We start from the raw sequence: 27,235 nt of genomic DNA, 5'->3' as shown, positions 1-27,235 counted from the left end.
CATTTGAACTATTTCTATTAGTATAACTTTTTCCCCCCACTTTTGTTAACAAGAGTATGAAAACCTAGACTTTTTTTTTATTGTACATTTAGAACAGATATCAAATTTGTGATTAATCGAGAGTTAACTAGTGAAGTCATGCGATTAACTATGATTTAAAAAAATTATCGCCTGACGCCCCTAATTTTTAATAATATTTACTTTTTTTTCTTTTTTTTTTAAAAAAAGAAAAGACTATAAAAAATTTGGGGCATAATTTTTTTCCGTAATTAATCGCATGATTTCACTAGTTAACTCACAATTAATCACAAATTTTATATATCTGTTCGAAATGTACAATATTTTTTTCTAGGTTTTCATACTCTTGTTAACAAAAGTGGGAAAAAATGCTAAAGTAATTGAAATTGAAATGAATTTTTGACGTCTATAGCCGTCATTGGCAGTGAATGAGTTAATAAGACACGGTGGCAGCCATTTTATAATGAAAAAGCTCAGGCAGGGCTACATGACAAATGTCTCTCGTTGCCTCCCAGATTTACTGCGATGGCCTAAAGACGGGAATCGTTGTGTTTGATTATCAAACACACACACACACAAACGCGCGCACACACACGAGGAGAAGCGATGTCATATTGTTCCGCCCTTCACCAAGAGAGAGCGACAAGCATTCTTTGCCCGTTGAGGTCCCTTCCTTCTTCTTTTTAATTAATTAGCCACATAAAAGGCCGCAGCCCGAAATACTTTATTGGTGGTGGCGATTAATCGTCGCTAACTACCTAGACTAATCAAAATCCAGGATTTACTGGCAAGAATCGCGTCGGAATATCGATTGGCCGCCAAGCCTCTCAGCACGCCGTAACTCACACGAGCCATGATATCACTTTGCACTGCTTGACTGCCTTTTTTCCCCCCAGATTTTATCTTAAAAACTACTCAATTAGTATTCTTTACATGGAAAGACACAAATATACAGCATTAAAGTAGTCAAAGTGGGTTAGGTTAAAATTTTTAATTTGTGTCAAGTTACAAGTAGAGATGCAAGACAGGGTGAGGGTTTTCAGGGTTGGTTTCAAACTAGGGTTTTAAGTAGGGTGCGACTGAAATGCATTTTTTTAGGCCAATGCCGATACCGATTTTTGGCAAATAATATATGCTGATTACCGATTAATCGGACGATTATTTTTAAATATATATATAATACATAAAACTATCCCCGTCTTTCCTAACTTTCGCTATTAAGATTGTTTTGGCAGATGTTTCAAGGGCAATAATTGGCGGCCGATTAATCGGTCAGACCCTAGTTTTAAAATAAGGTTGACGTTTGAAGGTAGGATATAAAATTTGAGTTTCAGGCTTGGATTATGTTTCAAAATTATGATTATAGAATAGGGTTTGAAGCCAGGGTTAGGCTTTCACACTATAGGGTTTTTATTTCAAAATTGGGGTTCAATACAGGTTTGGGGTTTCAGGACTGGGTTTCGAGTTATGGTTTGGTTGTCCAGGTAGGATTTTATGTCAGGTTCTGGGTTTTATTGGGAGTTTAAAAGTAGGGTTTGAAGTCAGGATTAGGGTTTCAAAGTGGAGTTTTAATCCATTATCTGAACCCACGCACTAATACACTCTTTTTGTCTAAATACTGAAGCTTTTCACTTATACTTTCAAAAAAAAAAACTTCTAAGATGAAACTCACTCTCACACATGTAGACATACCCCCCCTCCTAAATCCCCGTTTTCCCAGTGCGGTGTTCCTGCTCAGCTGCATCCTGACCCGAGTTGATTGGCTCTGCAACCTTTCCTCCCATCATGCCTCTCTCTCTCTCGACTCACTTTTTCAGCCTGACCCTCCCTCGCTCGCCCCCTCCCTGCACTCTCCTTGCCTCCCTCCATCCCGATGATGACTTTCCCCTCTGTATTGTCCTTCGCGTTACCCCCCCCCCACACACACACACTCTCCCAACACACACACTTTGTCTTTCTCTTATCTCTCTCCTCCGTTTTTTTCTCCCTCATTCCTCTCCCTCTCATCTTACTCCTATCAGCGGCTGTCAGGGCAGCCGGATTTCCCCCGTGATGGAAACAGGCTGTGGGCCGGCTCGTATTGTTTTTAAAAAGTTCTCGCCGCTGAAATCTCAGATGCTCGTCGCTTTCTCTCACCGTGTGTGTATGTGTGTTGCTATGGTGACCGGGTGAACCAGTGGCCACAGAAAGGAGAAGGGCTGAGCAATATGGCCTTAAAATAAAATCTCACAAAAAGATTTTTTTTCCACTTATAGAGTAAAAAAAATGACAATGGCTGGAAAAGTAACACCATCGCAACAAAGCCAAACGGTAAGCAGAGCTGCACTGAGTTTTGTGTGGATGCACAGAATAGCATTAGCTAATATCATAAGCAGCAGTAGAGTTGCAGAAGGGTGAAAATGTTTCAGGAAGTTTCTGGGGAATTTTGAAAATACAGAATACCCCCCTGTCCAGTACCGGTGAATTCACCTCCCATTAAAAGTTTTAAACTTTAAAAATGAAAAAAAAAACTGCAACCCCAAGTGGCACATACTACACTTGATTTTTCGTTGTAGCTGATTGCTTGCGAACGTCACACACAGTAAACAGGTGAGCCATGAGGTCGTTACCCGAGTCCCAAGGCACTGTGATGTCATTTTGAGTCGACAGCGAGTCACAAAATGGCCGCCATCTGCGAAAAACAGGTGGAAATTTCTGCTTAATTCAAACTTGGCTACACTTTCACAAGACAACAAAACTTTCCCTGAGATTGTCCAATTCAGAATCCAATTCAGAATCACTGTGATGTCATTTTGAGTCGACAGCGAGTCACAAAATGGCCGCCCTCTGCGAAAAACAGGTGGAATTTTCTGCTTAATTCAGATTCTACTTTCAATTCAAACTTCCAATTTTACAATGGCTACACTTTCACAAGACAACAAAACTTTCCCTGAGATTGTCCAATTCAGAATCACTGTGATGTCATTTTGAGTCGACAGCGAGTCACAAAATGGCCGCCCCCTTGCGAAAAACCTGGTGGAATTTTCTGCTTAATTCAGATTCTACTTAATTCAAACTTGGCTACACTTTCACAAGACAACAAAACTTTCCCTGAGATTGTCCAATTCAGAATTCAACCCACATTTGGGGTGAAATACGCTTCTAAAGCCAGTAACCATATTTTTTTTCTTATGGCTTTTTCTTGTTCACTTATTTCAAAAGTAGAGAACACACTCAGCAGTGGTTGAATTTCAACCGCGATTAACCTATTTTTGCACTTACTGTATGTAGGCCATTGTGAGTATGGTTGTTTGTCTCTGTGTGCCCTGCGATTGGCTGGCAACCAGTTCAGGGTGTACCCCGCCTACTGCCCGAAGCCAGCTGGGATAGGCTCCAGCACCCCCCGTGACCCTTGTGAGGAAAAGCGGTCAAGAAAATGGATGGATGGATGGATGTATGTAAGCCTAAAAAATATATATATATATATATACTGTCGGACTCCCCCGAGCTAATTTTACCCACGCACGTCCTCGCAGTAAAACGTCTTTGGCATACTACCCATGTTGGAAGTGAAACTTTAAACATGGCGGCCATCTTGAAGCGTTTAAGGCCTCCCGCCTTAAACGCCGCTTGAAAGCGTGCGAGAGAATTGACCAACGGCTGACTATTGCCATGCAAGTTAATATAATAAAGTCCAAAATGACATCATAGCTCGCCGGTGTATACGGGGGCACCACATGACGCCATGATTCGCTCATAATCATTTCATATGTGAAGAAGTCATGAATAGATGAATGAGGAGAAGCGGGGATTAATATTTAAGGATGCGCCACGAGAACAAAGAGCACTAACGTCTTGTCCTCATTTCGGAGGTGGGAGTTCGTCACGTACGAGCAAAAAGTCGAAAGTAGGTCTCGAGTCTTAACCTTTAAGTCTCAAGTCACAGTTTCAAAAAAAACAATTGACGGATGCCCACTTTGAATGACGTAAACATTGACGGATGCTCATTTTGCTGATCAGTCGAGGAATGACGGATTCCAGTTTGGCTGAAATATTGACGGATCGACAATGACGGAAGTGCGTCCGACTTGATGATTGCTTAACGACGGACACTCAAAATTCATTGAAGCTTTTTACCTCTGCCAACCAACTAACCAAACAACAAACAATGAAAACCGTGGAGGCGGGAATAATCCAACCCCATTATTAGACTATACCCGACTTTATTGATCGCCAAAGTGTGACATTGTACAGCGGCGTGTAAAGACCACATTAACAGCCGTAAAAATAAAAAAAATAATAAAAAAATCAGACGGCAGTGCCATATTTTTACGATCCGGTTCATCCTTCTTACGGAGCCAGCCAGCGCCAGGGGACTGATTTACTCGTCGAGCAAGGTGGTGGGGGAGGACATATTTAGATGTGGCGCGCTGAAGATAGCGACCGGTAAGATGACCCAGACAGATGGAGTGGACGAGTTAACCTCCCGCCATTAAACCAGAACTGATTTCTGACAAAGGGCCAGGGGGACAATGGACTGCACTACACTAATTACACACTCTGACATGGATAATAGAAAATGTACTTGCACTTTATGGGCAGGGGCATTTATCTAGGACTTTATTACTCCTAAACTCAAATGTACGTGGCTTCTTGGACTTGACCTGGGCGGAGAATCTTTCCCGACCAGGAGTGACAATAAATTGATGAAAAAATATCTTATATCTTAATGGTCAAAAAAATATTTTAGTGCCTATTGTTTTGTGGCTTTTTGTCTTTTTGCAGAGTGAGCCTGATCAAATGCTCTCGTGAGACAAAGCAATCCCACAGGATGTTGGTTTCTCTGGGCTTTAAGTCCATCACATCTTGCCAAATTGAAATGAATGGAAATGCTATCAATCCATTTCAACTTCCCAAATACGTTAAAAATATTTTCGGTTGTGTTTTTAGTAAGAAAGTAAGACTGCACAATTGTACTTGTATGTAAAACATACAGTGATGACATAATTCAATAGAACGTTAAGAATTCAACCTGTTTTCCCATGAAGATTTCATGCTTCATTTCACAGATATTGTGCTCCGCTTGATGTGCATGACTTTGCCACTTGGGGCAGTATAATAGTCATGCAGACACAAATGAAGAAGAGTTTCACAACAACCCAATTACTTATGTTGAGAATTTTTCTTAAAGCATAAATTGTGTATCTGAAAACAAATGTGCGTGTGGTGACAGTTTTTTTGTGACTTGTCTTCATCCACAATTTACATAAAAATATAGTCACATAACGCACATAATGTCGTAAAAAATATTTCTGCAATGCAAAGCTTACTTTACAAAGTGAAAACAAATGACGTATTGTATTGCTTTTGCCTGTAACCAGCATGCAAACCAGGCATTTTGTTATGAGATGAAAATAAACCTCACAAATCAAATTACAACAATCCAAAGTCCAATGCTTTTTAATGAGCGGGGAGCTTCCTTTCATCGAGTAAAACCGCCATTTTAAATTGTGACGTAACTTGGAATTGTCCATATATATGTACTGTCAAAAAGAGTGTCAGGGAAGAGAAAAGAAACTGTCCAAAAGTCAAACCGGTTTTAAACAACTTTAGAAACACATAAGTGTACTTGCAAAAAGAGTTGGCAAGTTTTAAAAGCAAAAAATGGGAAGACTAATCTACTCCCGCACCAACCCAGGCCGTCCCGCCACTGACAGTCGAGAGCGGGTAACCAGATATTCAAAAACAATACGTCATCCCACAATGCACCGCGCAGGCGCTCTTCCACGGCATTACCTCATCCCACAATGCACCGCGAGTTTCAGAATCGTCTTAGGCTAGTGGGGTGTGGGTCGCCTCGGCAACGCGGGGTGGTCCCGCCCTGGGACACGCCCTCCAGCCAATGGGAGAGCCCTCTCGTGACATCATGGCTATTTTCGGAGAAGCAGCGGCGGCATAAGGTTTGCCTCCACGCTTGTAGAAGTCAGAGTATATACACGACAGAGCAGGGGAAGCACCAACACATCGACAATCCGGGGAAAGTTGGACAAACACTCCAACCGGATTCTTTACTGAAAGAGCTGGATATATTTCTCAGAACTTGACTGAAACGACAACACTACGAGTCGTCGGTGTGTCGAAAGTGCGTGTTGAAAACTTTCGCCGGGACTTTTTTGGACGTCAGCTGGTAACCAGGAAGTCGTTTATTTGTCTTTTTCGGTTTCACTTCTATGTATACGAAGATGGAAACTACTTTCTACGACGACTCTCTCAACGGTGCCGGCTACGGATACAGCGGCTCCAAGGCGCTCAAGCACAACATGACGCTGAACCTGTCCGACCCCGCCGGTAGCCTGAAGCCTCACTTCCGAGCGAGAGCCGGCGATTTGCTCACCTCTCCGGACGTGGGCTTGCTGAAGCTGGCCTCCCCGGAGCTGGAGCGGCTCATCATCCAGTCGAGCAACGGGCTGATCACCACCACGCCGACGCCGACACAGTTCCTGTGCCCCAAGAACGTCACCGATGAGCAGGAGGGCTTCGCCGAGGGCTTCGTGCGAGCCCTGGCCGAACTCCACCACCAGCACATGCCCGGTGTGAGCGTCCCGTCGGCGCCGCCGCCTGTGGGTTCCGTAGCCGGGGTGGCCGTGTACAGCGGCACCATGCGCGCTGAATCGCCGGTTTATGAGGATCTAAACACGTTCCAGCCAGCTATCAGCACCGTGTCGTCTCCGAGTTACACCACATCGGTCCCAAGTTACACCACGACAGGTCAGAGCTACACCTCCACGGCCCCAAGCACGTCCTTCCCGCTTTACACACAGCCATCCTCCTCCTCTTCATCCACTTCCTCCTCCCATCTCGCGATGCTCACAGTGCTCAAGGAGGAGCCGCAAACGGTGCCCGAGATGCCGGGCGAGACGCCTCCGCTGTCCCCCATCAACATGGAGAGCCAGGAGCGCATCAAGGCCGAGCGGAAGCGCATGCGCAACCGTATCGCCGCCTCCAAGTGCCGCAAGAGGAAGCTGGAGCGCATCTCGCGGCTGGAGGATAAAGTGAAGAACCTCAAGTCGCAGAACTCTGAACTAGCGTCCACGGCCAACATGCTACGGGAACAGGTGGCGCAACTCAAGCAGAAGGTGATGAACCACGTCAACAGCGGCTGTCAGCTCATGTTGACGCAGCAACTCCAGACCTTCTGAGCCGGTAAACGAGGAGAAAACCAGACTTTTAAGTTGAACTCAGAAGTCCTGCATCTGGTTTGGGATGACGCGGCGCCACAGCGGCAGGAAGGACCGAAGGGCTGTGCAAAAAAAAAAGTACCCCAGTGCCATGAGGTCAGTCCGGAGAGGGCTGCTCTGGACGTGGCAATAAAACAGAAGTCCTTTCTGTTTGTGTTGCCAAACTGGACAAAACTACTTTTTTCTTGCTTTTCGTGGCTCAGTGGAGAATACATTCAGTATTAGAGCTAACTTGATATGACCCTGCAATGACTTGTTTTCTTGCTGCAGCTCATCATCATTATTGGACCAGCTCCTAAGCATCTGGACACAAGTTCTGGGCAGGGGGGACACATTGTCTCACTTCTTGAGTTGTAACACAACTTTTTTCTTTATTGTAAGAAGTTAGAAAGAAAATTCAAGATTGACTTTGTTTAATGGGGTTTCACTCATTGCTATGTATATAAGATCAACTCGGAGTACTTATGTTTACCATTTGTAATAAGTATAATTTTTTTTATGTTTAAAACTCATCAATATTTAAGAAGAAAATAAACTGTCTAAAATGAATCCATGGTCTCTCCCTGTTTTCTTGGTGTGGGTGTGTCACAACAATAAGGCATGTTGTAACATGTTGCAAGAGCTGCCAGGTGTAGTACCTGCTAGTTAAATTCCATTAGTGTAAGTATCGATCAAGCCTATAGAGCCGGCTTATGTGGATGACGGTGTCTAAATTAAACTTCACATAATGAGAGTAGGGCGGGAAAAACATCCAAATTTTTTGGGGGGGCAGGTTGGGTCATGAAACCTGTGGACTCTCATGTATTTGACAAAAGTGGAAAGTAACTGATTAACCTTCATGGTATTACACTACATTCCATAGTACCATACTTCCTCCCTGTTATGCAAATACAGAAAACCCTACACATGAAACCGAATAAAAATACATAATTTGTCAATTTGAAGTAGAATACAACACTGAAGATCAGAAACTATTATTAAGGCGCTAAAAGTTGACTTACACTCAACGTGTCAATAAAGTTATTGGACATTGTCAAAGGAAAACGCATGTCAGCACATTAACATACTAATAATTCACTTTAGCTCAAATATTAATGTTGTACACTTCATTTGTCAATAAAGTTATAGAACATTGTCAACAAGAAAAGATGAGACAATTGTATTTTGTTTCTTTTTTGAGTAGATAGGATGCACATATATAACATCTAATGTGTAAATAAAGTTATAGTACAGTGTCAACAAAGAAAAAGTAACCACTTGTGAAATAGATTCAATTATGCTACACTAAATTTGCCAATAACATTATTTTATATAGCACTGTCAACAAGGAAAAAGTTAAGTGACAGTCTGTTTTATCAACCACCATTTGATGACTTATTTCAAATCATATTAAACTACAGTATAAACTCTTGTCTGCCACACCTTCTTTGATTATCTAAGTATAAAAGAGCTGCCCATTAGTCCTAAAAAGTGTACACGTATGAACAGTGTGCACAATGAAACGCTAGGGGACGACACTGTCCCAGTAAGACAACTCCCTTTATGTCTGTCTTCACATGTTCACATAATTCTGTATACAGCATTATAGAACATTACTTTCCATGGATTTCAATATTGTACACAACAACCAACCTTTCATTCATCAATAAAAAATATTTCCATTTTGCTTTGTGTTTCTATAACCATTATTTGTTTTCTTTAATTCAGCCATCCATGCATTTACATTATCAAAAGTCCTCTAACATAAGTAATGTGTCTGTATTATCATATACATCTGCATATTTATACTTATCATGTACAATTTAATAATAAATAAAACAAATACCTATAGTATTTTTATTTCTATACAGTTCCGAGCTCTCTTTTAAAAACCTCATCTACGAAAGACGTGGCTCACTTGCCCTTTTTAAAATTTCAAATGTGACACTTTAGATCAAAAGTTTGGGCACTCCTGGTGTAAACAAATGAAATTAGGATGATTTAAACAAATATGACTAGAAACATTAGATTAAACCAAACAATTACAGGATTGTTTTTCCGTAATCATAAATTGAAATAAAATACCACTACGCTTGCAATTTGCCCACATTTCAACGTTTTTTTTCTTATCTGGCTGCCTAATTATTATCCTGATCCGATTGCTGAAACGTGGGACTAGATGACATCATTCCGGAAAACGGTGTCCTTGCCTTACCATATATGGTGAGGGGTCGCTCGGAAGATGGACGTCACGACAAAGAGGGCGTGTTTTACGAGAAGTGACTCCTCTCGAGTAATCTCCTCTGGATACGGTAAATCCCGAGACGTATGTCAAAGGAGTAGATTCATAACAAAACATGTAAATTTAAGGAACGCAACCCCCCACCAAGTCTCAAAAGACACAATCATCTTTTTTCCAACGAACAGATATTGTATTTTCTCACGTCGTGCGTATTTGTTTTGATTGTATGGCATTCATTGTCGCATTGAATTGTATGCAATAATTTAACAAAAACAATTAATGTTGACGTTAAAATGTCTCAGTTACCAAAACTTTGTCAGAAGTAGACAAGTTACTAATCGACAACATGGCACTTTTGCCAAATAATTATGCACAGATTAATCTTTTAAAATTATATTAAATGTAGTTGTATTATTACATGTGTCAGATGTATTAATGATACATTTTACGCACGTAAAATATCAGAAAATTGACACTTCGTGACTAGTACGGCAGTTCTCGCGATAGTACAGCGAGAGGACGGCGTCACATGACGTCCACATCACGTGCCATTGTTTACTTCCGCATTGCGTCCTCATTGATTTCACACGTCTGTTATCGAAAATGGCTCGAAACGAAGAGAAACAACAAGGACGATTAAACAGACTTTGGCTACAGAAAGAGAGAGAAGGTAACACAGTTAGTAACTTAACAAAATATAGAGAGCCTGTAATTTACTTGACATTTGGCGGCCCGCTAGCTTCACCTGTTTGGTGCGCTACGTTCGATCGGCCAACTTCAATGAGAAAAATGACCCACAATCACCTTTTGGCTTAATATCTTGTTGGCTCTATAACAAATTTGGACTTAAATCCCGCCATTTTCATTACAGAGGGTCGACTAAAAGATGTGCAGGAGCGCAGACCCAAGCTGGTAATGAACCGTTGTTTTGAGAGTTTGACTTAATAATGTTGATGCTAATTTTTTCCCCAAAATGTCCCTCCCTAGTGTACACTTAACTCGGCATCGTCCATAAAAAAGTGGATCCCCAGCATCAAAAAAGACATGGAGTATTATTTGCAGGTACAGTAATTACTTGTTGATATTTTCAATGTAAGAATATCTGCCATTTTGTTTGTTTCCCCCTCTAAGCAATCCCAACTTGCACATTACCCTGAGAGGAAGATAGCAGAGTTCCAGCTGAAGATGGAGGCCTTGGAACGGGAGTACAATTCTTTTTTGACCAAGATACGAGTGCTTGACCCCACCTGCAAGCACAAACCTTGGACTCCGAGGGCTTATTGTAAAAGGAGAGGAGACATGCAAGAGTCTACGATGAGCATTGGTCAGTGCACACATTCAAAACAATGTTGTTAGTTCAGTGAACCCACACAATTTGCAGGGTGCAGGATCAAGCCCTGACTTTTGCAACGCTTTTTAGACTTGCCTTCATTAATTTGAACCCAACTATATCCCCCAAAACACTTACCTTACATTATTCTTAAAAAGTGAGCCCTGTGATTAGTAAAACAAATAGCAAAAAGACTAATTGAGCCCCTTTATTATTGTTTATAGATGTGTCTTTAAATATCGTCTCTTTAAAAGACTTTTGGCGCCATCTTGTGGCAGTAGTAGCCATAAAGACAGTTCTTTTTCACTGGGATTTGTGCTAAATTGGTCCGTACCTTGAAACGTTTTAGAACATGTTTAGATTACATAAATCAACATTTTAGTCACTGCTAGCCTTTTTTTTTTTAAAGCAGAGTTATATATTGGCAGCCATTTTAGAGCATTTTGATGGATATTTCAAGACCCACAGAATATTGTGTTCTTTGACAACGTAAGCAACAAAACAATCAAAAAAGCGACTATAGTTTCAGGGTGTGTTAATTCCTTTTAGATTGCAGCAGGGTTGGGTCCCCATTTTGGATTACTGTCGTTGAGCTTCTTTTTGTTCCTTTCCGCAGTGAAGAAGTCAAAAGCCTCAAGTGCAGGGTTCAGCCACCCGGAGAGCATTTTGCCCATTTCCATTCCGACGACAGACGTGGCCTCCAAAGACCAAGATCAGCCCCTCGCTTTCGATCATACGCGCCTGGCGATGGTCACCGCGGCGTTCAGAGGAGCGTCCGATCACCAGAGTGTCTCTCAAACGCAGAACCTAGCGAGGATGCTTCAGCGTTCCTTGCCCAACCTTGGTAACATGGCGCCACAGGTGAGTTCTGTCGTCGGACAAAAAGAAGCCGCGGAAGCGTCGGATCAAAGGACAGCTGGGAAATCCTCCCCGGGTCATGTGCTTGGTCTGGAATGTTACTCTTCTTCTGGGGAGGAGTCAGACACATGATTTTACAGCCAATTACCTAAGCAGAGATGTTTGCTTTTTCCTTTTCTTCCTTTTTTTTTTTGATAGGTGGAAGAACACAAAAAACACTTTATTATTACCCATCTTTGGACTGATTAACAGCTTGTAAATTTTGGACATTTGTATGCGTTTGTTGAGACTGCATTTCAAATCTTACTGTAATTGCGTATAGTGGACTCCCCCACGTATTCATGGTTCGGCATTCATATGCCTATTTAGATATCAAGAGAGATACTTTTAATGTCCTGTTGTAAAGTAAAAAAAAAAAAAACTAAGCGTCTAAGTGGTGTACTAAAGGCCTTTATTCAGTTATCTTTATTTGACTTTACTTGAAATGTATACATTTCACAAGATCTTGGTGAGGGTCTGCACACTATTATGTCCCATTTGCATAATTTTCCATACACTGTTTTTTTGATCAGCGTGGGGGGGAAAAAACATGTCAGAAGCTTTTCCGCGTCAGAGTTTTCTTGCGAACGTGACCACAAGCGTCTGTAATTTGCAATGATTCATTGGCTCCCATCTACTCATGAAGCCACACAGCACTTCTCAGCGCTCGCAGGGGTTCGAATGGCTAACCATAGCCTCTCACCTGAGCGAGTAGCGAGCCACGCATGTAGGGATGTACAATGCAAAGACTGTGTGAGAAAACTGCAGGGAGTCCCAGGAAACAAGTTGACAAGGGGGCTCGAAGACCACAATGTGCAGAGGAAGTCTAGAGTTTTCTTGAAAGTAGGGCTTTGTCAGCATTCTCACGGTCCTTGCATGCCGCTTGAATGCTTGTCAACTTTTCAGCGTGCCACCTTTTTTGTAATACGATGCAATGATTTTGTTATGATTTGCACACAAGTTAAAGTACAAATAATTGAATAATTGTTTCATGTTATAAAGAAACGTCACATTAAAAAAAATAAAAAGTAAAAAAATAATAATAATTACGTGTTTTTTATAAAAAACATTTTTGGACAAAAAGTACCGTATTTATATTTACTTTTTAATAGGAATGCACGATAGTAATTATAATTAACAACCTATATATATATATATATATATATATATATATATATATATTATTATTATTATTATTATTTTGTATTTTTTCATGATTATTAATTTCTTTGAAATGTATGGAACTGGCTGGCCTGCGGGCTTCTCGTGGTCCTTGGCTGGTGCACTTCATTCCATCCTAAAACATGTTGTTAGTCAGTGGTTGAATTGCACTGTATTTGTTTAAAGAGTGGACTTTTTTTTCCCTTAGCTAATATTCTTTATATTTGTACCTGGTACGCCTCTGTACTATACCAAAAAAAAAAAAAAGGATTGAAAACATGAAAAATGTAAAATATATATATATTTTTAAAAGGTGACTCTAGTATTTCCGTATGTCCCACACCAAGTCTTCCATTTTTGTCTCACAGGCTGCCTCTCTACAAAAGACATGAAACCCTTTCATGTGGGTGCAGCATTTGATTTTGCAAGTCATCAACTTGCCATCAATCAGCTGTTATACCAACAAGCTGCAATGTGAACCTTTGAAAAAATATTCAAAATAATAGCTGTCAATTAAAAAATAATTTGTTTTTCCTATATTTTGTACATTTTTCACCTGTCACTTTTCCCCCCTCATTTTGTGTAAAAATATGTTAAAATTTTGTGTGTATATATATATATATATATATATATATTGTTGCAAAGCCTCACATTTTATGATTTGCCTTTTTTATGTTACTTTTTGTATAAGTCAATATTTTTCAAATTATTATAAATTTTGTCAAATTGGCCATTTACTTTTTCACATTTTGTGGAATTGTTTCACATTATGGTAAATTGTTTCATATTTTGCAATTCATTTGACTTAAAAAAAAATGGGTATTTAGAAATACTGTGTTATATAAAAGCAAATTATTTGACATTTAGGGAAAAATATTTTGAATAATTATTCAGATTTGATCAATTATTTAGATGCACATTTTGGATTTTTTGGGGGGGTAAAAATTGTATTGATTTTTGAGTTTAAAAACCAAAATCGCATTTTTACTTGGGGTATTTTTTCCCGCTTCCTTCGGTTTTGCTTTTTAATCTGAAAAATCCAGGCGCCAATTTGGTGAACTGTCAGGCTTCCATTCCATTTTATAATATTGTTTCATATTTCACAATTTTATTGACATTTCATTTAGGAAAAAAACAACACGTTGTGTACTTTTGGTCGCATTTTGTAGTTCATATCACAGAAAAAATTGTAAAAATGTCAACTTTTTAATTTTTTTTTAATTTTTTTTTTACATTTTTGGCATTTTGTACTCCCCCCGCATTTAGAAAATATTTTTTAACTTTTATCATTGCTTTTCACCCCACTTCTTGACCACAAACCTGGATAAAAAGTCTTTAGAAGTAGGCCGGTGACTCATGCCTTGAGGTTCAAAACGCGAGGTGATAAAGCAGTGATGACATGCTTATAACTTACAAGGGGGAGGACTTTGTGGGTGGTGGTGTTGCTTGTAAGACGACATATATTTACTATACATAAGTCTTGCGTTCGCAGCAGCATCATGAGCTGTGACCAGAGTTATCCCTTCCAACAAGTGTTCTTCGTGGATGGAGTTGACCAGCGGCAGCACCCGGCACTGCAACCCAACTGGCCCCAAAGGGGTCGTAGGGTGGGCGGAAGTGGCGGCTGCACCGGTTTCATCCCCACGCTCACCACCGTGGTCCTGGTCCTGTTCCTGCTGGTGTTTACGGCACTCGGCTTTGGCGGCTACCTGATGTACAACATGCAGACGGAGCTGAGGGACGTAAGGAAGGTAAGGAGCATTTTAGTATTTTCTCCACAACTTGAAGTGCAAAATTCACAGCAGGTTTCATTCTCAATACCACAAATGTTATGTGAGGAAACGAGTAATTTTGTCCCTGGTCGTATTGACATTTTTCTCTGTGGAAGCTATGCTCAGCTATTTGTTGAAAAAGTAACTCGTTCACAGTTTAGGTGCTCTCTGAAATGCACGAGATAGTGCCAAATCCCTGGCTAATAGGAGGAAAGCAATTGGTGTCAAGGAAGTACAGCTGTTCAATTTGTTCCGTGACCACGCTTGTATCTTGTAAATACTTGTATAGCAAATTATCTGAATGTTTTTTTTTTGTTAAAAAAAAGAAGAAAAAGAACACTCTTTGTGATTCTTTTTTCACATTTCATGTTTTTTGTACATTTTACAAATTTATTTAAAAAAATTAACTTGGCAGTTTTAACACTTTTTTAAAAAACATTTTCCCCATTGTAAAAAAAAAAAAAAAAAATGTTTGAAATTTTGTATTTTTTGTTTCAATTTCTTACTGTTAACTCGTGACCACAACGGCACTTCACATTCTGTAATTTATTCAGAATTTTGTTCAATTTGTCATGTTCTGTACTTTTTTTTTGGTTCGTCTTTTTTAGCCATTTTGACTTTTTCACATTGCAATTCCATTTTTTAAATTTTTGGGTGGGCTCTGTACATCTGCACCGAAATGTCCCCCAGAGGCCTGAGACCCCTCGACCCACCTACATGTGCAAGTATTCTAGTCACTGTTGCACATCTCTTACAGGAACATAATTTGGGGCTGTTTTTCCCCCTCCCCCTTTCTTATGTTTCTCCTTTTTTATCAGAGAAATCGGGGCACCGTTTTGGTGACCCGTCAGGCTTTCTCACCCTTCATTGATCCACTCACTTTTAAATGAAACAAATATATTTTGCTTTCCTGTGACCTTAAAGCTGTGATGTTGAACGTGTGGTCAGTTCGCCAGACAGACAGGATGTTCTGTCCCTTTAATTCAAAGAAAATGACTTTGTGGTATTCATCACGTTTATTTCTCTCAGATGGCACGTGAGCTCAAGCAAGGGCAGGTGTTGAGCAGAACTGAGAAGCAAATCGGTAAGTAGTGATGTCAAAGCATTCACCGCAATGTTCCCACATCTGTGAAGTGATGATGCAATGTGGCGCTTTCAAGGGTTGGAGGAAGTTGGAAGGAAAAGAGAGGACAAAAGTGAGAGGGAAGAAAAGACTGCAGCACATGTCATAGGTAAACATTTTATTCCGATTTCAGAATATAGTATTTGAAAAAAACATTTTGTAATTTAAAGAAAAAAATTCAGAAGTGTAAAAAAAATGTTTTTATTTAATTTTATTTTTTTCACATTTTTTTTAATAAATGATTTTACATTTTACAAAAATTTTATTTCCGATAATTCAAATTTTGTACAATTCTTTCACATTTTGTAAAAAAGTGGTGCAAATGTGTTTTCCATTAATGAATGACATATATATTTATTCATATTATTTTATATACTGTAAGTATATAGATAGATAGATGTGTATCAAACATGATAGTCATATCAGGCTAATTTTGTCACAGGACGAATTGAAAAGCACATTGTCGTCCACAAAACGCTACGCTGGGAGCCACGCGTCGGTGCGGCGTTCACTGGCGGCGGCGTGACCTACCAGGTGGAGGACGGGGCCTTGCGCGTCAACCGGAGCGGACTCTACCACATCTACTCGCGGGTGGAGCTCATCTTCAAGCAATGCTCACCCACGTCCTCCTTCATCCACACGGTGTTCGTGAGGTCGCCGTCGGCCCCGGACACGGCCCTGATGGAGGCCCACCGGGCCGGGTTCTGCTCTTGGCGGAGCGAGCTGAAGGAGCGTCACGCCTGGACCGCCGATAGTTACCTGGCGTCGGCCCTGAGGCTCCACCGGAACGACAGGGTCCTGGTCAATGTGTCGCACCCCCAATATCTCAGTCACTCCAATCACGGCAACTTCTTCGGTCTCTACAAGATCTGATTGGGTCGCTTCAAGGACACGATATGAGTGATGTCATCATGTGTCACAGTGGAGAAAGATCCCCCCCATTGATGCCAAAGAGACCATTAACACTAATGTGATCTGAGTAGCATTATATTTATTAAACGCGTTTAGCCCTTGAACACAACTTTTTCCAGACTGTGTACTATTTTTCATGTCTTAAAGCAAGGGGGGTGGGTGGGGGGGAGCATTTTTCCTCCCAGGCTTCATTCCAGTTTTGACATAAATTATTGTTAAAAATATTTAAGTGATATGCTACAGCATGCCACCGTATAATAAAGTACAATATTTCCACTTTTTAGAAAATCTTCTTTGAAACTTTTGAAAAACTTTTTTGGAATGATGACACAAATGTTTATTAATCCACATTGTTGTTTTTCATTTAGTTTGCATTGCAGGCTAAAGCGAGGCGAAGAAGACGAAGGCACTTCCTTCCTGTGCTAATATCGTCATGAGGGTCTTGAGCGTGCGGTGGAAGCAAGTTAAGCCACAGCAGCAGCGTTCTTTGCACTCTGCCCGCAAAACTCTGCAGTCCCTTTTAACATCAGAATCAGTCAAGCAACTCATCTGTTGCCATTGTAAAACCTTATTATGAAAAAAAAGGTTCGCTTTTTCCTATGTTTAATTTTTGTTTTAAATATTTTTTCCTAACCATTTCAAAAAGTGGTTTTACATGTTGTACAATACTCTCACACATAAATAAAGCCCTCTATAAAAATTTAACAGAGTAAAACTATCTACTCTTTTAGATGCATGACATACATTAATGAAGAGGGAACAACTATAAAAAGCTTCACTTTTTTAAACACGTAAGTAATTTTTGCAGATTTATTTTTCACATTTTGTAAACAAACCTTTATAATCCATAATTCTCACAACTCAAATACTTTTAAAATAAATTACGTTTTTTTTTAATTGAATTCCCCCTACAATTTTTAAAAATAAATAATCATATTGATTATAACAATAATAATAAACGTTGAAAATGTATATTTTCTAAATTGATTTCACATGAGAAATTGTTTCTCATTTTATATTTTTTTCCATACTTTGTAGATTATTTTTTTAACTGATTTTGAAACAAAATCAAAATACCTAACTGTCACACAAATGCGAAGATAAATGAAGCAGTGTAATAACAAAAGTGAAACTTCTACTCAGACGTGATTGTAATGTACAGGAAGTAGTTTTCAGAGCAATACCGCCACCTCGTGGCGTGTCTTTAGAACTGCAAAAACGTTTCACATTTTATAAAATTGTATCCATTTTCCCTTTTGTTTTTTAAATTGGATTTACATTTTTACTTTTTCGCATTTTGCAAACAAATAGCATTTTAACCCCCGCACCCCCTCACACAATTTATATTGTTTTCACAGTTTGTATTTGAGATCTTGTAAAAAGCGTTTTTGTCACACATGTTCCTTTTTTTAATTTTGTAAAAGAAAAGATTATTCAGATTAATTATATTGTTTGAAAAAATATATATTTTAATTTAATTTCTTTCTTTTCTTTTTTCAAGCTCGGGACCCTATTGAGGATGAGCAGTTCAGAAAATTGATGAATGGAAAAACAATGACAAACCCAATAGATGGAGTTTTATTTGAATTTCTTCCTTCACTTTAAAAATATTTTATGTGCTTTATACATTAAAAGTGGTCAACATATCCATAATGACCACACGTGTTTCTGTCAACCACTCAGCCTTGTGCTGTTGAATTGATTACGTAGCTGTATTGAGAAAACAGATTAGCGACAGATCAGTTCACTTTCCTGTTCCAAAACGGCTTCCCATACCGGGAGTCGAACCCGGGCCGCCTGGGTGAAAACCAGGAATCCTAACCGCTAGACCATATGGGACTGGCAATGCTACACCTTTTGCAACATTTACCAAAGATATAATTAATAAATATAGTCACGTTTTTGATACGTTACAAAAACCCGCTTGTCCAATAGAGGGCGCCAATGGGGTACCGCAACGTACACGTCACCACACTTAATTAATATTCACGAGTCTAGCGAGGGGTTCAAACTCCGCGGGCCAGTCATGCTAGACGCATGTAAAGTAATTATGTCCGAGTATAATATCTGCCACTGTCTACGGCAAATTTATTATTGTTATATTTTACCAGCTCACATGACGACAAACGGTGTAGAAAACAGGAGTTTAAAAGTGGACTTCAACACATTAAAAATGGCGACCGTACTAAGCCACTTGTTAGCTGCCTTTACATCAGGTTATTCTTCGTTTGTCAACAAACGGTGAGTTGGAGCTCGTCATTCGTCATCTCAGCACTTTGTGGGTCGCAAACATGCTAGAATGATAAAGGAATTAAAATTTTAAAAAATAAGTAAGGTGGTGGTGGTGGGGGGTAACACGAATCTGTAGGGCTCAATTAGTTACTACTAGACTATAATCCCTTGGGTGATGTCAAAATGGACGCTAATGTCAATTAATTGTCATTTTACGTTATTGCACACGCAATACACAGTATTACACTAGTATTTGTACTTTTACTGGGAACATGTCAACACTAGCCACACGTTATCACTTGTGAAAAGTGCCATTTATTTATTAATTTTTTTCAACATAAATGCATTACATTACATACATTTACAGTTTTGAATTGTATGGAGTAGATTTATTATAGGCTGTACTAATACTGTAAATGTCAATGATGATTCCATGGTTTCCTATGAGAAGTGTCTAGTGAAGTAAAAACTTATCAAACAAATTATCATTGTTCGGACCAAAAATAGATTAAAAGAGCTTTTTGTTGAACATTGACAAGCAGTACAGTAGGAGGAAATGAGTTGCTGGCAACGTGAAAAATAAAAGTGAAACCACTTGAGAAAGTTGTCAGTGTTAAAAAAAAGAAAGAATTAAAAAGGACTAATCGATTTTTAATTTTCTGTCAAATTTCATAGATATGGAAGCAGCTGTCAACGTGCTGGCCGCTGAAGTGGACGCTCACCATGCTGTGGTCCACCATCTTCATCTTCTCGAAAAAAAAGACTTCAGACGCTCTGGGTTTGGTTTGAATGTCCATCTCGCTCCGGTTTAACGTCTGCTTGAGGACCACCACCTCCGCTTCATCCTCCTTCGCGTGCCCACGCCTGCTGGCGCTGTCCGGTGAGAACGCCAGCCAGCCGTAGATCAAGTAAGTGGCCGCTCTGTCCACGGTGAATATATGATGTCTTCCTTGTCCATCACTCTCTAGGGAGATTTTTTTTTAAAAAAAATGGCGTGTCAGCGCTCGCCACTCTGCGGAATGCTCAAAATGGAAGCAGAAGGCTTACTTTGAATCGAACGTGTTACGTTTACTTTGACTCTGCTGATTTCAGCTTCGGCATCCTGCAGACAGACATTGGCAAGATAATGCTATTTAATGTTCTTCCTATTAACTAGATGATAATTGTCATAATAGCTCCCTTGTGAACTTTCTCAATAATTAGTCAGCACAATGACAGTTTGACGTGTGAGTGATGTGTGCTGGCATATCTAAACTCTTTTAATGCCAATCGTAGGAGGGAGGACGAGAGAGAGAGACATAATGACATACACAGAAACTAACAAATTAATTATTCATCTTTTTTTTTTTGTAATGAACATGGGTTGGTTTCAACAAAATCGGCAAAAACACAGAAAACAAGCTTTTTTTTGTAAACAAAATAAAATATGCCCAACACTGACTTTTATGCTAATAATTTTTGCTTTAGTGACACATTTACCCACTGGAACAGCCATTTTCTTCTTTAAAATAACAACCAATGGAAATGTGCTTTTGATGGTAAAGTAATGAATTAACAAATAATCAGAACTGTAACAATTTTAAGTTTGACAAACTTTACACTATTTGCACACTGTTTAGCTAGCAGCAGTAGGACTGTAGTAGTATTTAATGTGTGCGTGCGTGCGTGTGTGTGTGTGTCCAATTAAGTATATTACGTATTCACTTCTGCTTCTAAATTTAAATAAATATCCATCTTTTCTCTCTTTTCCGACACTTATTGTATTGGATTTAACGTGACAAACACTTTGATCAACAATAAACTGCTTGAAGAAGAAAAAGAATATAAAAATCAGTCAATCCAATTTAGACAAATCAAATTAAAAAAAATACTTTTTTAAGTATCTCCAAGATGTATTTTTTTCTAAATAATTCTGCATGGATCGTAATTATCAAATTACATTTCTTATTTGTTACAAATTTAAGAGAATTAAAGTAATTTTGCTTTTGAATCAAAAACAATTTGAATAAAGGTTTCAATTTTAAAATTGTACACTTATGGATATATAATTTTCCCAATGAAACATACACGTTAACCAAAGATGACCAACAATACCGCCATCTGCTGGCCATATGCCACATTTACTGTGTGTGTGTTTTTTGTTTTTACTTTCCCAGTTTAATCATCAAACATGACCTTTCCTGTTATATAATATAATGTTTTTTTTCTTTAATATTATTAATCAGTGAATCTAAAAAAAATAATAATTGAGGGATTAATTGATTATGGAAATAACCACTTTTGACCAGATCTTAAATTGAAAAACATGCATCTAATCCATATGATTTTATTTTATTTAAAAAAAAAAAAAATCTGAATTGGTTTCGGTTAATCTCATTCATAGATGATCGGAATTACAGCATGAAACCCTGATTGGAACACCGTTCCATACTACCTACATTACGTTACCTGCTACCTTACCTACCTATTTTTTAAACGTATTCTTAACTAGTCAACCTTCCTTACAACCTACTCACCTAACTCTTTTACCTACATACTCTTACCAACCTACCTTTCCATCCATCCATCCATAGGCTAGTTTGCCAATATACAGTAACTGGTCACAACATTAGTGCGTCAGTGCACTCACCTGGTTGCGCACGTTGAAGCTCAACAGAAGCACGGCGGCCGTTACTACAGCCCCGAGCAGCAGCGCTCCAATCAGGGCAGCCGCGCGTCTGATGCGCGCCCGCAGCTTAAACGCGCCGGGATGGCCGCCGGCCGCCTCGCCCAGTTTGGGCTCGTTCATGGGCTGCTGTTCTTCCACCTGTTGCTTCTCCATTTGCACTTGTGTTGACACTCGTGCAGGTCGCATGCGCTTATAAAGGGTGTGACAGCCAGTCAGACGGTCGCCCACACCAAAATAACAACACGGTACACCCCATGCTTCTCCAGTCTGAGAAACTCGCTACTGTTGGGCAATAAAAAGTAAGAGGGAAACCTGTCCACCCACGCCAAAGTGCACCATAAAAATATTCTCGCACCAGCACATGCATTGGCTACGAGGCTTTCATGACTTAATTTGTGGTTTGATGATGCAAAGCTCGTTTCAAACTGCTTTCATTTATCCAATTATCCAGCCTCTGCCTTTTTGCACCTGCCTTTTTCATCATACAACATACCTGGGAAATGACCTGCATTCATTCACCTGTCAGTGACAATTGCTTTTTACATAAATAGGGTGTAGAGTACACAGTGTAATTGGAACAGCAAGGCCAATTCCTTTGTTTTTGGGTGGTTTGAATATGAGACAAAAAGTTCCAGTTGTTTCTTCTTATTTACATCAAACAACTCAGGACCGAGCACCTTTTATTTGAAGCCAGCCACAATAACTTTTTAATAATGGGCAGCACAGTGGTTGACTGGTTAGCACGTCCGCCTCCCAGTGCAGAGGACGTGAGATCGAGTCCGGGCTTCGGCTTTCCTGGGTGGAGTTTGCATGCTCTCCCCGTGCTTGCGTGGGTTTTCACCGGGTACTCCCGTTTCCTCCCACGTTCCAAAAACATGCATGGCAGGTTGATTGGACACTCCAAATTGTCTAATGGTGTGATTGTGAGTATGATTGTTTGTCTCTGTGTCCCCTGCAATTGACTGGCAACCCGTAGCCAGCTGGGATAGGCTCCAGCACCCCTGCGACCCTTGTGAGGAAAATGGATGGATGGAACTTTTTAATATCTGGCGGCATAACCCTAACTTGACTTCACCAAATTGTTGTATTCTTTATTTGAAATGTTTTTCCAAGCCTTTACTGCAGCCTCTCTCAGTTCTTGATGGTAGTAGCAGCAGAATGAATTCTTCTTTGCCTGGCAATTTACAGAACAATGCATCCAAACTAATTAGGAAACGCTTCATCTTGCAACACGAAAACACAAAACACACTGGCAACACAAAAAGGACTTCAGGGGGGAAAAGTGCAGCTTTTTCAATCACCGGACCTTAACCCAAGAGCATGCATTTTACTTCTTGAAGATGCGACTTACGGGAGAACCCCCAGAAACAAACATTTTTGGTGAAATTAGAATCAACTTCTCACGCTGCCCTCTGTGAGTTGCTTCTCTTCCCAAGATGATGGACTTTATTGAATAGCGACATCGTCATACCTGTTTGACTGGTTTGCAGCTGACAGGTGGCGGATGTGAATCACTGGTGCTGAGTACTGAGCCCTGTGTCACACCATTCCTCATTTTCCTCTACTCACATTGCTTAATGCTTATATGTATTTTGAAGAGGCTATGACGACGCTCGCCATCTTCTTCGGTCCGGATCGTATATTTAAAAAAAAAATATATATATATATATATATATAGATAAATAGATAATTCAAAGCTCCCAGTCTGGATTTTGAAAATGTCATCATTATTATTCATATTTATGAATAGGAAGTTGAGTTTTCTTGCTGCAGCCTAAACATGGATACTACCAATTAGTACAGAATGACGTTGCGTAACAAATATAATAACTAATTGACACCCTTTCATAAAGCACCACGAGACGTTCCTGCAGTATCACTCAAACGCAGCTTGACTGAAACAAAAACAAGCGCACATCACGTTCTCGGCAAACTTTCCCTCCCAGATCTGCGTTTCAGTAAAACGTGTTTGCTGAAGACGATATCGCTGCGCGTTCTCAGGGGAAACTTCTTACCGGCTCAAGCTTTCATGTCCCTCTTTTTTTTTATGACTTGTCCCGCCCACGCACACTTTACGCTTATTCCAGACATTGCATCACCGGCCACAGCTACTAAACTTCCTTTCAAGACACGGTCAAGAAGACGCGTCATGGATTTTCCTCACTTTTTGCAGTCGGGCACTCCGTTGTCAGCTCTTCAATGTGCGTTGATAACAGCAATGCACCCGGCTACTGTCTGTCAACTTGGAAGATCTTCTCTAAGGTTAAACAGTGTAGAGAAAAAGTCACATTGCAGTGATAGTTGTTGCAATCTGCAGCATGCACGACTAGACTAGATTGAGGCAGTTGACGGCGAACGTGACATTTTTTTTCTTCGCATGGGCACCTCCAAAAATGATTCAGTCGATTGCGTAAATGACAAATTAAGCTTTGCATGTGTGGATGAGGGGCTGGAGGGGATTCATTTTAACAACGTTAAGTGCTTTTGATTGCATTTTATTGTATGTGAAGTACTTTTGTAAATAAAGTTTGAGACCCACATGTATCAACTGAGCGTGTTTTTGAATAAAAAGAAACACTTAGCATGCTAGCTATGTGGCAACCTTTGAGCTGGCCTTGTCGGCACTTAATTATTTTATGACGTAAATGTGGGCGTGTGTTTGTGGTGGAGTTGCACATTACTCTCCCGTTTTTTCCCATACAATCTACTTAAAAAAAAAACATCATAAACTCGGTCATAGTTCTTTCAAAGATAATGTAAACAGATCTGCAGGACCAACTGGAAAACGGATGACAAGTTTGCACATACTGATAGGATGTGTCTATCTATCCATCTATTTATCTTTGTCTACGTATCTGTTCACACTTGTAGCTTATATAATTTAGCCAAGCCAGCTAACTAGTTTCTGTCTATTCAGCTGTCTATCTATTGATTTGTTTGTCTGCTAAGTTCACTAGTTAGCTATTTTAGCCTTGTTTACGCTAGGTTCACTAGTTAGCTATTTTAGCCTTGTTTACGCTAGGTTCACTAGTTAGCTATTTTAGCCTTGTTTACACTAGGGGAGGGGGGTTCAAGGTTTCAAGATAGTATAAGAATGCTGTGAGTCCGCTGAAATAACACACTTGCGAGAGGACTGCAGCCATTTGTCTGTAAACTTGCTTGTGTCCAGAATATTCTGTAAAAATAAATCCTTCGAAGGACCTGTTCACCGATCTCCAGTCTGTATTCAAAAAATCAACAATCTCTCTACCCGAACAACAACGAACACGCGGAAGACAAAGATAAGTCTTCTAACACAATTTTAGCCTTGTTTACGCTAGGTTCACTAGTTAGCTATTTTAGCCTTGTTTAAGCTAGGTTCGCTAGTTAGCTATTTTAGCCCTGTTTACGCTAGGTTCACTAGTTAGCTATTTTAGCCTTGTTTACACTAGGGGCGGGGGTAGTCACTATTTTTTCACACGTAAAAAAATTTTTTTTTTTAAAGATTTGTGCTGCTTTCAACACCCCCTTTTTCTTGTATCACTCAGTTCCTTAGACCCCAATATTAGATTTGGTATCTTTTGTTGAATTACAGGTATAATTCTTAATAAATAAATAAAAATACAGGTTTCCTCCTGTAAACATTATTAAACATATAATTTATACATGTATTTAAGGAAAGTTGTAACATGTTCAAATTTCTCTTGTTTATGTTTAACAAATTTAAAACATCATAAATCATGCTGTTTCTACTAATCACTGTCTCAAATGTTCTCCAATTTCGATACTGAAAATATATGGAAACGTATGCCGAGAAACGTTTCTTGGGAGGAGCAATATGGCGGCATCGCGGCTTCAAAACTTCGTGGCCTATCAGCTAACCAGTAATATATTCAAATCAGTGGTTGGTCTTCTTTTTCACTGATTCTTCTTCTACGCTTTCCATTAACTCCCTGTGGCTACGCTACAGCGCCACTCCAGACTTGGCCTATACATTACAGCCGTTAAACGTCCTCTGTGTCTTCTTTTGGACACACGCATGTCTTGACACAATTTTGTGTGTGGGGGATTTTTTTGCTTCCGTGTGAACAGGGCCTTTGCTATTTTTTGAGACTTGCTCACTAAAGATTCAAGACTTATTAATTATATAATTAAGTAATTATACTAAATATTGTCATCTCGCTATCTGTCTGTCTATCTGCTTATTGTTCCCGCATCATTGTAGTGCAAACTAACACTAGAGAAATTGTTTTGATATAATAATGTTTCCTGAAGAACCTGCTTATCTCATTTACTCGTAAAAGCTAGGCCTTTTTGTTGTCCTTTGCGAGTTGCGGTATCGTCGCATTTGAAACTATTCTTTCCCTTCGGTGCGTGGTGCGGTTCGTCCAATCGTTTCGACCTGCATTTCAAAAAGGATTTCCTGTATACCGATACTTGGACAGGAGGAGTTGCAGTGGAATTTTTGCAGCTAATGTGTAGGCTGTGGCACCACACAGATTCCCATCTCAGATTCCCATCGAAAAGCAGGCCGTGTGTTATTATTGGCCTGGTGCCCAAAATGATTGGTAACAGTGACAAACATGTAATAACATCCCCGCTAAGGTCAGAACAGTATCAAAAGTTTACAGAAAAATATCTCTACTGTTTGTTTATTACCAGTACAGGTATGTATGTACTATGTAGTGTATACAGTATGTGTATATTTGTGGAGAGGTCAAGAATGGGCCGTGTGAAAAGCCATCATAGAGCAGGAATTTGCTTGGCCAGATAAAGTAGTTTGTTCAGAAACAACTTCATGTTTTGAGTTAGCTCAAAGGCTAAGTGGTTTGGCATCCAGGCCAAATACATTTTTTTGTGCAAACCTGGCTAAAAACATACAAGCTAACAATTATGCATTACTGTAATCATGTTTTTAGGTAGCACAAAGGCTAAATCATTGAAAGACAGGAATGGAAATGGGCCAAGGGAGACATTACAGACATTACAGTGCAGGCAGCACTCAAAAGTATTTTTCATCCAAATTTGGAGATATACAAGCTAATAATTTGATAAACAAATTCAACAATTGATACAAGTTAGCGCAAAGTGTATAATGTTTTATTTTCACTAGACCTTGTGGAGAGATTTGGTTTGAGATTTGGTTTGCGCTCATCATCTTAAACCCGTTTAGCAAGAGACAAAGTAATTGCGATATAAATACTGTAATCATGTTACATGAGCCGAGGAAAAAGCCATCAGGACAAACTAATCATTTGACATTGTTATGATATTAGGTAGCGCAAAGGTTAAATCGCGGAGATGTTAGGCATGGACCAACTAGAAAAACTGAGCTTGGGCAGCTAAAAAAATACGCTCCGTGGTCCAAACCTGTTGAGAAACATACAAACTAAGCATCTGATACAATATGGTCATGTTATAGTATAAGCTAGCTCAACAGCTAAGATGCCATTTTCACAAGACATTGTCCTTAGGTTTGAGCGTAGGAAAAAGCCGCTACATGTCAGTGCAGGCCTGCGCTTTGGCAGCTAAAGTATTTTCCATCCAAACCTGTTAAGACGCAGACAAGCTAATAATTAACATATTATTGTCATCGTGTGGCTAGCAGAAAGGCTAAAGCATTTTATTTTCTTAAGACTTCCTGGAGAGATTGTGTTAATGAAAATGCCGCTGCAGTGCAGGTCTGCGCTTTGACAGCTAAATAT

The 27,235-nt window shown here is 39.6% G+C and overlaps 4 protein-coding genes and 1 non-coding gene across 6 annotated transcripts; 3 read left to right on the top strand and 2 right to left on the bottom strand.

Annotated features, from left to right (window-relative positions):
* Nucleotides 1–5,851: 5,851 nt before the first annotated feature.
* jun (Jun proto-oncogene, AP-1 transcription factor subunit) lies at nucleotides 5,852–7,784 on the top strand. Its single transcript, XM_077584762.1, has 2 exons — nucleotides 5,852–6,765; nucleotides 6,871–7,784. Exons 1-2 carry the CDS (start codon nucleotides 6,228–6,230, stop codon nucleotides 7,194–7,196), a joined length of 864 nt encoding a protein of 287 aa, XP_077440888.1. The 5' UTR covers nucleotides 5,852–6,227; the 3' UTR covers nucleotides 7,197–7,784.
* Nucleotides 7,785–9,993: 2,209 nt separating this feature from the next.
* LOC144062878 (uncharacterized) lies at nucleotides 9,994–13,418 on the top strand. 2 transcript variants are annotated; one of them, XM_077584661.1, is made up of 6 exons: nucleotides 9,994–10,126; nucleotides 10,328–10,368; nucleotides 10,444–10,518; nucleotides 10,588–10,780; nucleotides 11,403–11,647; nucleotides 13,213–13,418. In XM_077584661.1, the coding sequence occupies exons 1-6, from the start codon at nucleotides 10,060–10,062 to the stop codon at nucleotides 13,234–13,236; spliced, it is 645 nt and encodes a 214-aa protein (XP_077440787.1). In that variant the 5' UTR covers nucleotides 9,994–10,059; the 3' UTR covers nucleotides 13,237–13,418. The 2 variants fall into 2 exon arrangements, with proteins under 2 accessions (XP_077440787.1, XP_077440786.1); XM_077584660.1 differs by lacking the exon at nucleotides 13,213–13,418 and having other exon boundaries at nucleotides 11,403–12,805.
* A 633-nt stretch (nucleotides 13,419–14,051) lies between these two features.
* On the top strand, nucleotides 14,052–17,356 carry faslg (Fas ligand (TNF superfamily, member 6)). Its single transcript, XM_077584658.1, has 4 exons — nucleotides 14,052–14,595; nucleotides 15,646–15,700; nucleotides 15,777–15,848; nucleotides 16,182–17,356. Exons 1-4 carry the CDS (start codon nucleotides 14,344–14,346, stop codon nucleotides 16,610–16,612), a joined length of 810 nt encoding a protein of 269 aa, XP_077440784.1. The 5' UTR covers nucleotides 14,052–14,343; the 3' UTR covers nucleotides 16,613–17,356.
* Nucleotides 17,357–18,418: 1,062 nt separating this feature from the next.
* trnae-uuc (transfer RNA glutamic acid (anticodon UUC)) lies at nucleotides 18,419–18,490 on the bottom strand. Its single transcript has one exon. It is a non-coding gene; the product is annotated as a tRNA-Glu (tRNA).
* A 685-nt stretch (nucleotides 18,491–19,175) lies between these two features.
* LOC144062880 (uncharacterized) lies at nucleotides 19,176–21,831 on the bottom strand. Its single transcript, XM_077584663.1, has 3 exons — nucleotides 21,513–21,831; nucleotides 19,931–19,985; nucleotides 19,176–19,847 (listed from the first exon to the last, which is right to left on the bottom strand). Exons 1-3 carry the CDS (start codon nucleotides 21,735–21,737, stop codon nucleotides 19,546–19,548), a joined length of 582 nt encoding a protein of 193 aa, XP_077440789.1. The 5' UTR covers nucleotides 21,738–21,831; the 3' UTR covers nucleotides 19,176–19,545.
* Between the last annotated feature and the right edge of the window lie 5,404 nt (nucleotides 21,832–27,235).

Source organism: Vanacampus margaritifer, chromosome 13, assembly GCF_051991255.1.
Source record: "Vanacampus margaritifer isolate UIUO_Vmar chromosome 13, RoL_Vmar_1.0, whole genome shotgun sequence".
Lineage (NCBI taxonomy): Eukaryota > Metazoa > Chordata > Actinopteri > Syngnathiformes > Syngnathidae > Vanacampus > Vanacampus margaritifer.
This window is presented reverse-complemented; position numbering and strand designations above follow the sequence as displayed.

Bases quoted from the DNA above. Each gene is read 5' to 3' on its own strand.
- jun (XM_077584762.1), top strand. From the start codon at position 6,228: ATGTATACGAAGATGGAAACTACTTTCTACGACGACTCTCTCAACGGT. The intron at 6,766-6,870 runs GTCAGAGCTACA...CGATGCTCACAG, and splicing joins CCCAAGTTACACCACGACAG to TGCTCAAGGAGGAGCCGCAA.
- LOC144062880 (XM_077584663.1), bottom strand. From the start codon at position 21,737: ATGCGACCTGCACGAGTGTCAACACAAGTGCAAATGGAGAAGCAACAG. The intron at 19,986-21,512 runs GTGAGTGCACTG...GTCTGTCTGCAG, and splicing joins GCTTCAACGTGCGCAACCAG to GATGCCGAAGCTGAAATCAG. The intron at 19,848-19,930 runs GTAAGCCTTCTG...AAATCTCCCTAG, and splicing joins CGTAACACGTTCGATTCAAA to AGAGTGATGGACAAGGAAGA.
- faslg (XM_077584658.1), top strand. From the start codon at position 14,344: ATGAGCTGTGACCAGAGTTATCCCTTCCAACAAGTGTTCTTCGTGGAT. The intron at 15,701-15,776 runs GTAAGTAGTGAT...GGCGCTTTCAAG, and splicing joins CAGAACTGAGAAGCAAATCG to GGTTGGAGGAAGTTGGAAGG. The intron at 15,849-16,181 runs GTAAACATTTTA...ATTTTGTCACAG, and splicing joins GACTGCAGCACATGTCATAG to GACGAATTGAAAAGCACATT.
- LOC144062878 (XM_077584660.1), top strand. From the start codon at position 10,060: ATGGCTCGAAACGAAGAGAAACAACAAGGACGATTAAACAGACTTTGG. The intron at 10,127-10,327 runs GTAACACAGTTA...TTTTCATTACAG, and splicing joins GCTACAGAAAGAGAGAGAAG to AGGGTCGACTAAAAGATGTG. The intron at 10,519-10,587 runs GTACAGTAATTA...TCCCCCTCTAAG, and splicing joins ACATGGAGTATTATTTGCAG to CAATCCCAACTTGCACATTA.